Consider the following 15,386-nt stretch of genomic DNA (forward strand, 5'->3'; position numbering starts at 1 on the left):
GCCATATTCTTTCAGCATTCCTTTAGGCATGAACATTGAAAAATTACTAATTTCTTATGCATGGAGTACAAGTCACCAGACTCAAATTTTAGTTGTGGCTCTTACTGTGTTATCACAGTGGCTTATGACAGCAAACAAATTTAGGACCAAGATTGCAGATAGTCCAAGGGTGCAGGTAATCACTGCAGAACTGCTGGCGTGTAAGAAGAATTCCCTGGCTCCTGCTTCATGCTGCATTTTGTGCCCTTCATGTTTGTGTGCCACTGTAGATAGCACAAAGCAGATATGTGTGTGCAGCCTTTGTGTAAAAGAGCCATGAAACATAAGAACCTGATAGAAAGTAATTAATTTGCCTATAATGGGCCTGTAATTGTTGCTATTACAAAATTTCTTATTGTGACTATGTTGTGTTTAAGAACCAGGCCTGTGGTTTTATTGCAAAATTATTACAGCAAACCCTTTGGGGACTGTGAGCATATACACTCATTCTCTTAAGTATTCACTTGGCCAATATTGTGAAATGTAGCTGTTTCTAGGGAACAAGAGGCCCTAGAAAAACTGTTGAACTAATAAAAAAACAGAGATTCATTTAGTTTCCTTTTTTCTCCAAAGACCATCATCAAATCTAGGATGAAGCAGCAGGAAAATTAGGCATTTTTATTATTATTTTTTAATATTGAACTTTTTCTAATATAAGTAGATGGGTAAAAATAGCTTTCACATAAAGTACCTTGACCTTTTTTGTTGTTTTAAAGAGACTGAATGTCTCCTTGGGCTTTAGGGTTTAATAACAAAGTAGTAAAAGACTTTATTGTGTTTCTGGGGCTGAGAAAGAGGAACTGAATTCATACACTTGGTTTTGCAGGTGATGTCTGGGGTTGATTGAAAGACAAATCAGAATGCGGGTTCGTTTCTGAGCTCTCTGAATGACCTAGGGCTATCAGAGGCTATATCTGTGCAGTCAGGAAGGGATTAGCGTGGTGGTTAGTCACATTTCTTCCTGGACATACCAGAATTAATAGACTGGATTTCAAGATCCTCTCTTATATGTCATTTCTAATGTTAGCGGCTTTCCTGGCAAAATAACTTGAGTTGCATGTTGTGGTTTTTTCCTTTCATAAGCTCTTCACTTGTTCTAATATACTGAAGGAATTTATGGTGTATGCACTCTTCCTTTTTGGTTGGTTAGTGGGTTTGTGGTTTGGGTTTAGTTAGCTTGTTTTAGCAAAAGCTCTGTTTTAAGTGTAACAATTCTTTGTCCTGAGTTTCCCTTGTATGAGGAACCTGTATAGGGGTTTGCAGCTCTTATCCTTTGTTCAGACCACCTCAGAGGGTGACTCATTTCTTGAGCTTCTTCGTGGCAGAGAGGTATTTAAGAAACCATGTGCCAAAATGTTCTTGGTGCCTGCAATGAGAATTGGTGTTCCAGAGTTATTAAAACATAAAGTCTGGCCTTTGGTAATAAAAGGGATGTCGGATTGGATACTTGGCATCCAGATGTTGTTCCCTCATACTCTAGTCCCCTGTCTCCTACAGTGGCAGCTGACTGATCTTTCAGGGTAAAGCATTTAGTGCCTTCCATGCTCCTGGCTGCTTGCCTAGCTTTTTACCAAAGCAGAAGGATTTTTGGTATAAAACAGTGTCTGTTTCCAGATTTGATCTGTCTCTTGAATAATGAGAACTGATAATTTTAAATTTCACAGGCAAAAATGTAAATACTTTGGATTGTCAGGATAAGTGCCCAGATTTCTGAAATCAAGAAATACTTCACTGTTTTCATGTCCCTGTGTCATGATTCCCTTATGCTTCATTGCACACTGCATATGAACATTTCCCTTCTGTTTTCTCTAAGCAGGTAGCACTTGCTGCTAATTTCATTTTGCATGTTGTGTCAAGGGAGACTTTTTTTTTTTCATAGCAAGCAGTGATAACCAGATTTTCTTTCTGCTCAATTAAAAAAAAAGCGGGGGGGAAGTGTGTACAATTAAGTGTTTGAAATAGATGATGTAAATGACATCCCTAGAGCCTAAAAATCTTTTTATTCTCTTGAGAAACACATTCTATTCAGTAGCTGTTGAAGGCTTCCTACTGTCCTACTATTTAGGGAATTAAAACTTTTCACTGGTTGGTTTAAAGTAGAAGAAAAATGTTTAATTAGTCATTCTCATTGTTCTTGAAAGAAAGAGCAAAGAGAAAAAAACCTAATGTTTTTCTTCTCCAGATGTAAAGTTCTGTTTTGATAGTGAATGATGTTCTGGGACTGCCTAAACCAGCTAGGGTAAATCCAAGCCAGCACTCCTGGTGATAAATATATGGGGTACTTCTAAAACACTTGGCGATGGAAGAAAACAAGCTGCATGCATCATTAAACTGGAGGATCTGGGGAGAAACCGTGCAGCTTCAAAAGCAGTACAGATCTTTTATAATATGAAGTTAAGACTGTTTGTTTTCCCTTTCTGTAGAGCTCTCCTTTACATGACTTGTAATTTGTAGGTAGTGTCTTTTGTTTCACTAAGAAAAATATGTTTCTGTAATGATAACACATAGATATTCCTCCGGTTGTGTTACTTTATTACAATTATTAGCTTGTTCATGTAATGGTTGAGTTGCGAATAAAGGACTGAAAAATACCATCTCACTTGCATGCAAATTGCTTTTTTTTCCCCTGAAGATACTCAGTGTATAAAACATTCTGAGACACTAAATGTTAGTTTCTTAAAGAAGCTGCTACAGGTGGTATAAAATGGGCTGATTTTTCCCCTTGTTGATGACTTGTACAGTTATTTCCATCATTCTACATCAGAAATAATATAGTAGGCTGAGACAGCTGATTACGTTGATGGCTTTGCCAAACACTAACTGAAATGACGGAAAATTCTGCTTTCCTTACCCATTCATGTTGGAAGGCGAAATTTTTAAGTTCTTGCTGGATGTTAAGGAGCAAGTTTGATGTGTGAGAGGATTTATGATTAAAAGCAGCGATCCCTTAGAGTAATTGTTTTGCTGATGTTTGTGATATCTTGAGGATTGAACATATTTCAATTCATAAAGAGCACAGTGTGCGAACATCATGAATGGTCTTTTTTTTGGGGTAACATAAGCCACTCGTAGATTAAAAAATGAAGTTGTAGAAATGAAGCTATGCTTAAGAGTTGAGGTTGAAATGTAAAATGCAAAAAGTCTTAAGTAAAACAGTGCCAATCCCCGTCAGTGCTAAAGTTGCAAGTCCACATTCAAGCATGTTCTCATTATTTTAATGCAGGTTATCAACAGGTAGTAAGAGCATACAATCCCGTAGGTGAAAATTACTTGGTGCTGTGCCATTACTTCTTCATGACATTTTAGTTAATTATACTGTCCCATAATGACTTATGACTGTGCACAGAGAACTGAGATAAAAAGGAGGAACTGTAGTGATTTTCCAAAGCAAGACCGAAGAGTATTGCTGTCTAGAATGGGGGGATAATACATTCCATGAGCTGCAGTCACTGGATGACCACTGAGTATGTCTTCAGCTGTAAATTAGGGGATTATACAACTCCTGTAAAGCATTAATTATTAAACAAAAGCAATTTCACAGTTTTATTCATTCATGAAATTTCTGTAAAGAGTGGGAGACTTGAAGTGTCTTCTTTGTTACTCATGATTCCCTCTTATATCTTTTTTTTTTAACTGCTCTGATGGACAGTGCCTGATCTAAGCAAACCCTCCCCTGTGATGCTTGTCACCAGACCTTTTATGAGTTCTAAAGTAATAACTTGATACTCTACTAGTAATACAGGTCTTCTGAAGAAAAATGTGTACTTGTTTCATCCTTTATGTTCTATCAGTGTTTTTGATAACTGGTTAAAATTTGGGTGCTGAATATCACTGGTGTGCACTATGATAAGCCTATTTTTTTGCAATTCTTTGACTGTAAATAAAGAGACAAAGAGACATTAATGTTCTTTTTTGCACCTACTCAGTCACTGGTTGTAATGAGAAAATACTGTTTTGTAAAGTACTTGGCGCCTACCAAGCAGAATCTGTAGTAGATAGTCTGCTAGTTGTACCTAATATACTAGGATGTACAATCACCAAAAATTCCATTTTTTCTTACACTGTCTCTTTAGTTCAATGTATTTTGCATTAGTTTCATCTTAATGTGTTGTGCATCAAGCTATAACAGAAATCCTAGTTGCATGCCTGCAGTCAATACAGGAAGATGTGTGTCTAAGATAGTGACAAAGTATTGAGTAATGCTGGTTCCAAAGAAGAAGGAAGTGGTCTCAGAAACATGCTCTAACCTCTGTTGCTCTTCCAATACTGGGCATTTTAGGTGGCTTAGTCACTTAGCACAGTGTGCACATTAATATTTAAAACACAAGCATAAACAATGCTGGACAACATCAGATAAATTAAATGCAATTACAAGCACTCCCCAAAAGGTTTCCTTCCTGGCAGAGCTGCCTGTGCTCCAGCCAATTGTGCTGCTTGCTGAATGGCTCACAACTGCTCAGAAAGCAAAAAACGACCTTTGTAGAAATACCCAGCCCTGACCTGACCTGTTCCTGTTAGTGTTTCAGGGTGTTTGTGGAGCACAAGTGTGTCCTGTTGGTGTGTGCTGAGTTTGGGATGAAGGCAATTCGTGCCCTGGGGGTAAAATGGCACAGTTAGCTGTTCTTGACCCAGTCAGGTCAGTATGGGTAAAGTTTTACTCCAGTTTTGCTTCTTTTGTAAGGGGAGCATAGGCTATGCCAAAGGTAGGTTTTCCGTGGGCAATAAGGAGGCACGTGATTGTGGAGAATGGAATAATAACAAATCAGTGTCACAGTTCAGTGTTCCCAGCTGTTCCCAATCTTGGATAAATGTATGCACTTGTGAAATGTGTTCTTGTGGTTTTGAATTGCTCAGGATTTGCACCAGTCATTCTGGTTTTACAGGCTATGTTATTGGCTCTGTGGGCATGTGTTCACGCTTCATGAAAGAGTTCTGTGTGTTATAAAAAACTGTGTGTCTTTCTGTTTAAACACAGGTCCCCACATTTCTTTTTGCTTGTGTATAACACATTCAAGTACCAAATGTAAGATAAGAAGCTGTCATACTTTGTTCAATGAAACCAACTCTTAATTCCAGCTTTCTTTTTTTTTCATGTCTTGACTGTAAAGGAAATCTATAGCTTGAAAATAAGTAGGAGTGGTCACTCCTAAAATCTGAATTACTAGCGACACTTAAAATGTACATGTTAAGAGTGTTGATGTATTGTAATATAATTGCCTGTTCAGAGGTCAGAAACTTTTGGATATTCATTTATTAGTTCTAATTGAGCCAAATGCTCAGCTCAAGTGTGTGATCGTTCTTCTAGCTCTAAATACTGTCTAAGTTGCAACATTCAGCACAGTAATACAGATACAATTTTCATTAAAAGAAAGCATGAGTCAGTATATCAGATCTCACTTCTAGACCATTTAGATTTGGCCTTTTTGAAGTAAAATGAGTCATAACAGTTAAAGGTGAAAAATAAATCACTAATTAGATTTTCTTAAATCTATTTTCTTACAAAGTCTAAAATTTTTGAAGGGAGTGGATTTGTCTGGAAACCACTCATTATTTTCACCCTTATATTCAGTCTGTGATAAAAAAAACTAAGAAGTGAATCATGCTCTGATGTCATTTATGAAATATAAATCCTTTTAGGACTCAGACACACCAATGAGCTAGAGCAGGCTGACAGCAGATCTTGTGCTAGGTAAAACTCTGTGAGTGATCAGTCAATGGCAAAAAATGTGCAAAGTAAGCACGTTAGGAAACGTGAAAAATAATGGCATTTTCATTGCATGTGGCCACAGTGAAGCCTGATTAATTATTTTCATTTGTGTTTATCACAGTATGAATAGATGTTTTTTCTTCTTTTTCTTTTTTTTTTCCCTTTCAAGTGCAAACTGAGTTCACTGTTTAACACTGATACTTTTTATCTTTGCAGTGTGCCGGGAGGACTCATACCAGTCAATAGTGTCATGTGCTGCTGTAGTACTCACCCCTGTGGAGACGACCGTGGATACAAGGAAAAAAGAACAGATGATAATGCCTGATGTGTCCAAACAGTGAGTTATTCAAATAACATGATCTTTTAGAAGTGCAGTTTAAACACCAGTCCAGATTCCTTCTCATGGATATGCATATACACCCTCCTTTCTCTTTCATCTGGGCTTTCATAGGTGTTTCCAAAAGTAGAAACTGGCCTGAGGCTAAGCTGCTGCTCTTGTTCATTAGCCTACATTTTTTTGCCAAGACTTTGGGTAATGACATATATAGAGGGAATGGGCCTTTATATGCTGAGAAATTGGCTTTTGAACAGGTTTGATAAGGTGATTCTTTTTGTTTAAATAGTCCTTTCATTCTTGCAAGTAGTTGATTTTTATAAAGGTGATTTGTAAATGTGCAGCTCATCTGCAATATTTCAGTATTTTTCAGTGACCATTTTACCTCTGTGGCACAAGAAGCATCTTCAAAAGTGTGGTAGAATGTTTTTACAGGGAAATTTTGTTTACTTAATTACAATGTATTTTTAATCTTGCATTAGATGAAAATCAGAGTGTGCAGTAATATTTGCCTTGCAATACTAGTCAAGATGGTTATTTCTTAATGATTGAGTCCTTGGAGAATAAAAGTAATTTTGTTTTCGTGAAAAGAAAGGAAATAGAATTCTAAGGCTTTATCACAACACAAACTTGAGGTCTGTGCCTTTTCAAGTGTGGAAGGTATTAAAAATACAACAGTGGATAACATCATTCCTGTTCATTTATGTTTGTGTTTTCTGCTTCTCTTTGTATGCATAAGTTTAGCTTTAAAATTGTCTGTGGAGTCCTGGCTTGCATGCCTGTTACTGTAAGAAAATTAAAACATCCCCGCACATCCACAAAATCCCTGAACCATCCAAAACACCACTGGTGGATTAGAGTAGATTAGATGGGTTGTGATCTTGCTACAGATCTATGGCTTAAATCTGTGTCTGGCTGTGGTATCTTTTTCAATGTGGTGATAAACCCCTTTCATCTAGACTACCTGTATTAAAATTTAACACAGTGTGTTACCTACTGTCTGGGTATTACTGCAAGGGCCTTATGTTTGAAATGCTGATTGTTGTAGTGCTTCTGTTGTGGGGCTCTCTGAATACCAAGAGATTGGGAAGGCAGTGGACTCTAAAATACTGTGCTGAAATCCAGAATAATCCTTCTGGTTAGTTCAAAGCAGCATAGAACATTTTTTCTTGTCTTCACTAAAAGGGAAACCTGCACTGTTGTTTGATTGGCTTTTTCATCTGCTGTGATGAGATTCAGCATTTAATAATCTCTCATGAATTCAAAGTAAGAAACTCTGATATCTGTTCAGCATGTGCTGAATGAAGCCACCTCCCAGATTTTGGGCATGTTTGGGGTGGTATTTTTGTTTTGGTGGGTTTGTTTTGGGTTTGTTTTTTTTTTTTCTTACTACCTGATTAATGTTATCTTCTAAGAACACAGACATAACTTTTCCTAAGCACTCAGTGGCCTTAGAAACATGCTCTAACCTCTGCTACTCTTTCAATACTAACGTTTAAAAATACGACCTGTGGCTCTGGAATTCTTTCAATGAAGAACAAGGTTGTGCTTAAACAGATTAAATGCATTTGAACTTTGCCATATGAAACTATATCAGTGTATAAGTGTCTTTAAGCCAACACTTATGGCAAGTATATTTGAAATTAAACAGAACCATCTTGCTGGAAAAACTTCTAAACTGGAATTCGGTAGATTTTATAGAAACCTTCAGAGTAATTGTAGGAAGCATTCAGGAAAAATTCTGGCATTATGAATGAAATATCAATATACTGATCTTTCATTTCACCCTGTGCTTTCTACATGCAGGTAGCTTTCTTCATATCCAGTTAAGGGAAGCACAACAGATCCTAATTCCTGTGTCTAAGTATCCCAGTGTCATCTGTCTCCAATGCAAACATGCCCTTGGCATTTGTTGAATTCCACTGACGGGAATGCAGGCTCCACGTATGAGCTGGTCTGCATGTGAGGATTATAGTTATTGATACTTAATTAATGTGGAGAAGAACACTGATGCTTTGATTTTTATACTTATCTTTTGATTTTTTTACATATCTTTGTGTACCTATATGGTCTGGACTTGCATATCCAAAGATGGTGCATATCACAGAGGGCTGAGCAGTAGCCAGCCAGCAAGGTCCTGTAGGGAGAAGTTTCTGCCTTCAGGCCCTACAGGGACAGAGTATGTTTAGAATAACTAATGCTTTCTAAAGCTACATAAGAAAGTCTGTAATCCAAACCAGATAAGATGCATATTAATGATAATAAAATGTTAAACAGTTACAAATAGCTAAAAATAATTCTCTTGTATGGCACAGTAAAATTATATCGAAGACATTAATGACACAAGAAACTGTGAAGACTGGGCAGGGAAAAAAAAAGAAAAAGCTTTTAATGCTACTTGTGTAATATTTGATTAATGATGTTATTTTGTTTTAGAAAGAAACTGTTTAGTGGCTTTAAATAATGTATTTGCCTAATGTATTTTTTTTTAAGCAGCAAATGGTGCCAGAAGTGGTAGCAGCAAATCTTAACGAGATATTAAGTGTCTGTGATAAGTTCTTATCAGGATTGCAGGAGTAAAGGGCCAATTTTTTTCCCCCCTGCTGCATTTTTTCTTGGAAGCTCAAACCATTTCATTGGGGAGTAATTTCATAGTGGTACGCAGGTAATTACTGACTCTTTGCTTGTGCACTGGGCAAAATCCCTACCTCAGTTATTCACCAGGAATGGATTTGGCAAGAGGAAAAGCATGCCTTTGTGGTTTTTGTCTTTCCTCTCTACAACAGGCATTGAGGCAGAAAAATCAATGGTCAGTGTGAGCTTAGGGTAACAAACAGGAAATGTGAGCTCCTCCTTATTTTGTTTTCTCAGTCCTCCACTTTGTCTAGAACGTTGCATTAGCTGTGCTATATTTTATAGAAATAAAAGCCTTAAAAACCTCTTGCTGTCTTAATAGTTCAAGTTACTGAGGCCTCTTTGTGTTGCCATAGTGATACATCAGTCAGTTGTTCTCAAAGGTGCCCAGATGCTAAAACAATTGGAACATTTTGAACAGTGAATTCTGCTTACAGAGTAGTAATTTTAGTCCTTCCTATCTGAATTCCAATATAAATAAATCAGCTGCTGGCACAGAGCAATGGCATGAGGAATCCTTACTTCAAGTTCTTACGAGGCAGCATGGGAGAGCATGCGTGGCCCAGGGAACGGTACGTTGTGCTTTAAATGAATTTAGCTTCACTGGGCAAAGTCTTGGCTGAAAGGTCAGCCTACAACGGGCAGTGTGGAACAAGAAGTGTCTTAAAGACACTTGAGTCCTGGAGCAGACAGTGTTCTTCTGCTGTGTGATGGTTCATAGTTGAACATGGAAAACCATTCATGTGCTACTAGAGCATGAAAATAGTATAGTGAAGTTCAGGTGCACTGTTTTTTAATCAGATTTAAAGTTAGGCTAATAGTTGGCTATGTCATTTGATGTGTTTCTTTGGATTTGACTGCCCTGCAGTTCAGAATAGTGATGGCAACATGCAACCCTCTGAGCTGGCTAATTTAAAGGTGGTTTATGCATTAATACTTCAGCTGCTGTCATATTTCTGATTTTGATTTTTACTTTAAAGGCATTATTTGCTGTTGAAGTCTTCTTAGGGCTACAGATCTTGTTATGTCATTAAGTAGACACAGTAGTTTGACAATTCTTTTTCATGTCAGAAATATTTTCCTGAGTTTTAGGAGAGATTTACAGATGAAGAGCTTACAAAAAAGATAGGGCAAGTGGCAATGTCCTTAAACTGAAAGAAGGCAAATTCAGACTTTATCTAAGGAAGGAGGCTTTTACAGTGAGGATGGTGAAACACTGGAGCATGTAGCCCAGAGAAGTTGTGGTGTTGGATGGGGCTCTGAGCAACCTATTCTAGCTGAAGGTGTCTCTGTTTATTGCAGAAGGATTGGATAAGATGGCCTTTAAAAGTTCTTTCCAACTCAAACATAGTCAGTGATTATATTTTATGATTCTGAATGTTACACAGCATTTGACAGTTCTTCAGGCTCATAAGATCAAGTTGGATTTTTTTCTGGTAAATGCCTGAATGAGTCTATGTAGTGAGTCTTTTCAATATTCTGTCTGTGCCAAAGCTGTTTCACTTGTACCTTGTAACTGTACTTACCTGAGCAAGGTTCTTAAGTGTGAGACTGAATACATGAGAAAGCTTCTTGAAATCACTTCACTTCTTGCAAGTGACTACCTGGGTGCTTGCTGATGGAAACAGGCTGCTAAGGGGGGGAGTTAGAGCTCTTATGCCAATGTAGGAAGATTTTGGTGCTTATAGAGACTAAAATTATTAGCTGCAGTAAGCATATTCCAAAATTTAGGAGGTTTTTCCCTTTTCAGAGTTTCAAGATAGGTATATAAGTGGTGCATCAGAAGACTGGTAATCTTTTTTGAATCTTGAAGTCTTGCCTAATTCCTTTCAAAAGAAGTTCAAACCAAGCTGATTATGTATTAGTCTTCGCTTAATCAGTTGTGAATTTTCTTTTCATTTTTTTTTGCTATAATTTTTTTTTTTTGCATTTTTTGTAAACCCCAGGGAAGATTGTCTTTCCCCTCAAACCAACAGTGATCTTATATTACCTGTAATTTTGGATGCTTCTATTATGATCCTGTTACTGAGTCATGGCTCTGCCTGAATTAAGGTGTAAACAAGGGATTGAGGTGATACCAGCATACATGATTCTCCACAGTTTGCCAAAGGGTCCTTGTCTGGATGCATTACCTAGGATGAGCCAGGCCACCCTGCCACTCCATCCTGTGCTTACCTCATGGCAAAGTCCTTCTGTGGCCTTAAAATCACATTTGCCTGCCTGACACGCCAATGAAGTCCTTACAGCCCCTCAGTGGGGATGTGAAGTGTGGTCTCTAAAGCAGCCAGGTTGTCAGGCAGTGGTGTCCACTGCAGGATTCCTGTCTGCTTGGGCAGTCCTTTTGAAAAGGCACCTGTCAGTGATGTGAAACAGGAATGCTTTTCACACTTGTCTGGAAAAGCAGATAAAAGATGGTGTACTGTTTCAGTTTCTGGATGATTGGGACAATGGGCTATGGAAGCATGTGTCACTCTGTGGGTGAAAGAATGCAGAAGAGAATAGGGATGCCCAGTGTTGCTCTGGAGTGACCATACTTTGAAAGTCGTTCCAGCTCAGCTGAAAAACCTGAGGCATCAGCTGGATTGCAGTATGCTCTCCAGCACTACATTTTACTGATAACAGGTAGGAGAGGTAGCATTTAAATCCATTTCTTTGAAGCAGATACTTTGAAATGGAGTAAACATAAACAGTGTGTTTATGCTGTCAGTGGTCTACTTGCACATTCTTTTATCTATTTTGCTAGTTAGTCTTTAAGGTCTATTTAGTGACTTGAAGGGGAACTGAAAATTTCTATTTTCTCTGTTGTCTGTCACATGGCCTCCTTGTGCATCCTGTATTGCTTTTTGCACATAATGGGAATAGAAATTATTTTGCTGTACTCATGTCTCCTTTGAAATGGGAAACTTTTCAGAAAATAGCAAAAATACAGTATTTACACTTTGTTTATTGTCTGCTAACTAGTTGAAACTACTACCTGACATTTCCTCTTGTCTAGGCTGCTCAAATTGGTAACTTATTTCTTCTTGCTTTGAGGAAAAACAGAACAATAAACCAGACTCTGTTGTTTCTATTTTTCTGTGTCCAGCCACTGCAGAAATGCAAAAGATTTTGTAAAATCAATTATAGGTAACAGTTGTGCAAAGGAAATATAATTGCCCTGCAGAGTGAATATGGAAGAAACCTTATATCTAGTTATAGAACAGGAGTATCATCAGCTCTCATGCTCCTTCTCAGTCACTGCAATCATCAGTTTATAGGTGAGATTGACAGGAAAGCAATCTGCATATGTAATTTAAATATTTTAGGCAATTGTTTGCAGCCGAGGGATTAAGCAGTTCTGTACAGGTTAATTTGATCATGAGTTTCAAATGTTGAATAAGCTGGTTTTTGAGAGCCACTAACTAATTGCAGTTACTGTACTTACTGTTTTCAGTATTTTGTAATTCAGCTCCTGTCTTTTTCTCCTGTGTGGTGGTGAATAATGCAGGAGGGAGAGGAATGATGGCAGCTCTCCTGTGGAGGAAGGGTGCAACATAGATTTTTATCTGTAGCCCTGCCAAGGACTTTGCAAGTGATCCTTTGCATTGTTTAGAAAGCTTCCTCTTTCCTATGAGAAGAGATTTAGTTTCTAATACACAATCAACTGTGAATGCTTCAATCATTTCCCTTAAAGTATTACTGATGTGACTGAACTCAACTTGACGAAAAGATATATGGGTGGAATGTTAAGCAAGGTACTTAATGAGGTCATTTTGAATCAAAATGTGGAGGATCAAGAAAACCACAGCATTTTCTAGTTGAGATAATTGTAACTGCAAAGTGAGATGAGTGCATTGTATCATTGTGTAGCTAGTCTTCATTAATAAAAGAAAATTGAGGAAATAAAAATATGTAGGGATAATACGACTTTGCTGATGTTTCTGAGCACCAGATGGTGAAAATTTGGATAGAACTTTTTGAGTCAAAATACAGTTACTGTAATGTATATTGCCAGAGTGTGGCCAAAGCTGATTTAAAACACTGAACTGCACAAGGACAGTGCAGTTACAGTAATTGGGAATGCAAATTTCCCCTCCTTCAGCAGCAAGCACTGGACAACATAACTGCATCTACAGCTAGAGTTTCTGAACTAGATCTGAAGTTTTTCATAAGAAAAACATTGTCACCAAATCACAATGACATTTAGGAAACAGCTTTGCCTACAGCAAGATCATTTTGTTTCATTGAGATACATTAAATTTTATAACTTTATGATACCATAATGACATACTAGTTTTGGCCATCACTCTAAAAAGAATGTCCTTTGGAGTAAGATTACCAATTTATTTTTCAGGTCTGAGAAATGTTTTTAATTTGTAAATTAAATGAAAATCGGTGCATTCTTTTGCATCCTTCTTTTCTCTGTTCTCTGTGAACCATCACATTCTCCACTGGGTGTTTCTGAAATAGAGGAAGCTTTAATTACATTACTTGCTTGTCCTTCATGTCCACAAATTTTCCCAAAAGAAACAGATCAAGATAAGTAATTTGGCATTATTTGGTTATAGAGCTTATTTAAAAATATGCCTTTCTTACATACATATATGGGCAGGTGCTTAAGAAAGACTGGGTTCCAGAGTGCAAGTTTTATCCTATATGTACTGTAGTATCTGAAAGTGCCTGCTGTATTTACATAACTGAGAATTACAAGTCAGATCACAAATAGCAACTTAATTCCAAAGTGGCAGTCTCACACATGGCAACCAAGAACTCTTCTAAACTGATGACCTTGAGTAATCATTGATAAATATTTTTGGCAAATACATTTCAATTAGAACAATGAACCATAAGACACAGTTTTGTATTTTAATTTTGGGCTGAGATTTTTGCTGTGTGATGAAATAGAAATTTTTTTAATATATGTCAGAACTCCTTAATGTCTGGAACAATTCTAAAAGGAGATGTAGTTGAAGTCAATAGAATCTTACCTGGGTCAATCAACCTTGAAGGGGATGGTTACTATAGGTAATGCAGGCAAGAGATGTTTGAGACAGGCTTAGGCAATTGAAAATTACTTATTTTGTCTGGACACCTCCACCTGAAGAGCTGCTTTTGCAAGTTGTAGTGTTAGTCACTCACAGCATTTGTTATTCTAATAAAATTACAGAGTTTTCTATTATCTTACATGGCAGCTGCCTAAGCCCTGAAGAGAGCACCCATCATCTCCTGGGAGGACTGCAAAGCCACTCAGGACTGCAGTGGGGCATGCAGAAAATGACTCACTCATTGACTTTGGATTTAAAAGAAAAAAGAGACTTCATTTTCCTCCAGCCTAAATCCATCCCAGCAGAGACACTGAGAACAAGCATTGCTATGCCCTCGGTTTCAGGTGTTAAAGGAGATTGGCAGCTTTTATTTACCAGATTCAAAGGGATGAAGACACTTGATTTTGGGGCAGCACAGAGTCCCCAAAATAATGGCCTTACTGGATTTATGCTTAATTTCAAAAAAGCCATTTTTTTAGACAGTCTGGGTGTCAGGTTAGATCATATACCAGTTTTTAAATTTGTGTTTCAATAACCAGTTCTTGTAACATCCTACATCAGTTGGGAAGGCAGTGTTAACTCCTGTTGTTCACCTTGATGTCTGGTATTGATTAAGGAGAATTTGCTGTGAAGCTTCACCAAAGGAAGATGCTTTCCAGGTACAGAACCAAAGATTTGGGAGCAAGCCCACTTCACTCAAATGGGGGGGAGAGTGAGAGGAGTGCTAGCTGCGCCCATTTTATTCCTTTTTCTTGTACATCCAAAATCTTGAAAGTATACAAAAATTGCTGTAAAATTGTGGCAAATATAGTTGTTAAACTTCTTTAACTCAAGCTCTCACTAACATAAGTGAAAGTGCTCAATCTCAGGAATCACATCAGGAACAGAATTATACTTTCTACTCCGTAAAAGCATAGGCTATTGCTAACCTATAACTGAAGTTCTGTTTGAGACCAGTGGTTCTATTTTGTCCCCTTGCAAGGAAAGTATGGCAGGTTTGGTCTGTACCTTTGTGCAGCAGAAGCATGGGTCTGGGGTGGCATCATCTAAATGCTGAAGAGATGAAGGTGGGGTGGTGGGGGAGGAGGAACCAGGGGATCATTTGATTTTTAATTTAGAAGCCTGTGGTGTTTGTGTTAAGGTACAGCCTCAATTCTTACAAATTAGATTTCAAAACATAATTGCAGCATAAAATATAAAAATTAATCAACTATGTTATTACTTGTGAACAATTAAAGCATCATAAAATGAAAAATATGAAGGAAATATGTGTGTATGTGTAATGCTAGGATTGCAAAGTACTTTATTTGGTTAGACAAATGTATTGTAGATTAAAACTAGAAAAAACAGTTCAAGTGCATAGCAGAAATGTATTTGTTTCACTTTCACAGTAATTTAATAATTTCTCTGAAGCATAACAAAGAACAGCATTTCTTATTTCTTACTTCATTGGAAGGTGGGGAAAGGAGGGATGCCCAGAAAAACTAGGTAGATTTGCATTTATAATTGCATGGTGTAACTACTGGACTATTGTGCTGTGCTATTTCACAGCTCTTTGTAGAATTCCAGTGAAAGCATTATCAGGTAGTATTTTGAATCTAACTGGTGAAAAATACTGGTATTGTTGTGGTGTTATTGCTGGCTTATT

At 37.4% G+C, this 15,386-nt stretch overlaps 1 protein-coding gene across 1 annotated transcript in view; it reads left to right on the forward strand.

Annotated features, from left to right (window-relative positions):
* Window positions 1-15,386, forward strand: part of CCSER1 (coiled-coil serine rich protein 1) — a 538,501-nt gene that overhangs the window by 82,923 nt on the left and 440,192 nt on the right. Inside the window, exon 4 of the mRNA XM_041424489.1 lies at window positions 5,963-6,083. Coding sequence (XP_041280423.1) covers window positions 5,963-6,083 — 121 coding nt within the window. The remainder of the gene's footprint in view (window positions 1-5,962; window positions 6,084-15,386) is intronic.

This window comes from Onychostruthus taczanowskii, unplaced genomic scaffold (genome assembly GCF_017590055.1).
Source record: "Onychostruthus taczanowskii isolate IOZ18803 unplaced genomic scaffold, ASM1759005v1 scaffold82, whole genome shotgun sequence".
Lineage (NCBI taxonomy): Eukaryota > Metazoa > Chordata > Aves > Passeriformes > Passeridae > Onychostruthus > Onychostruthus taczanowskii.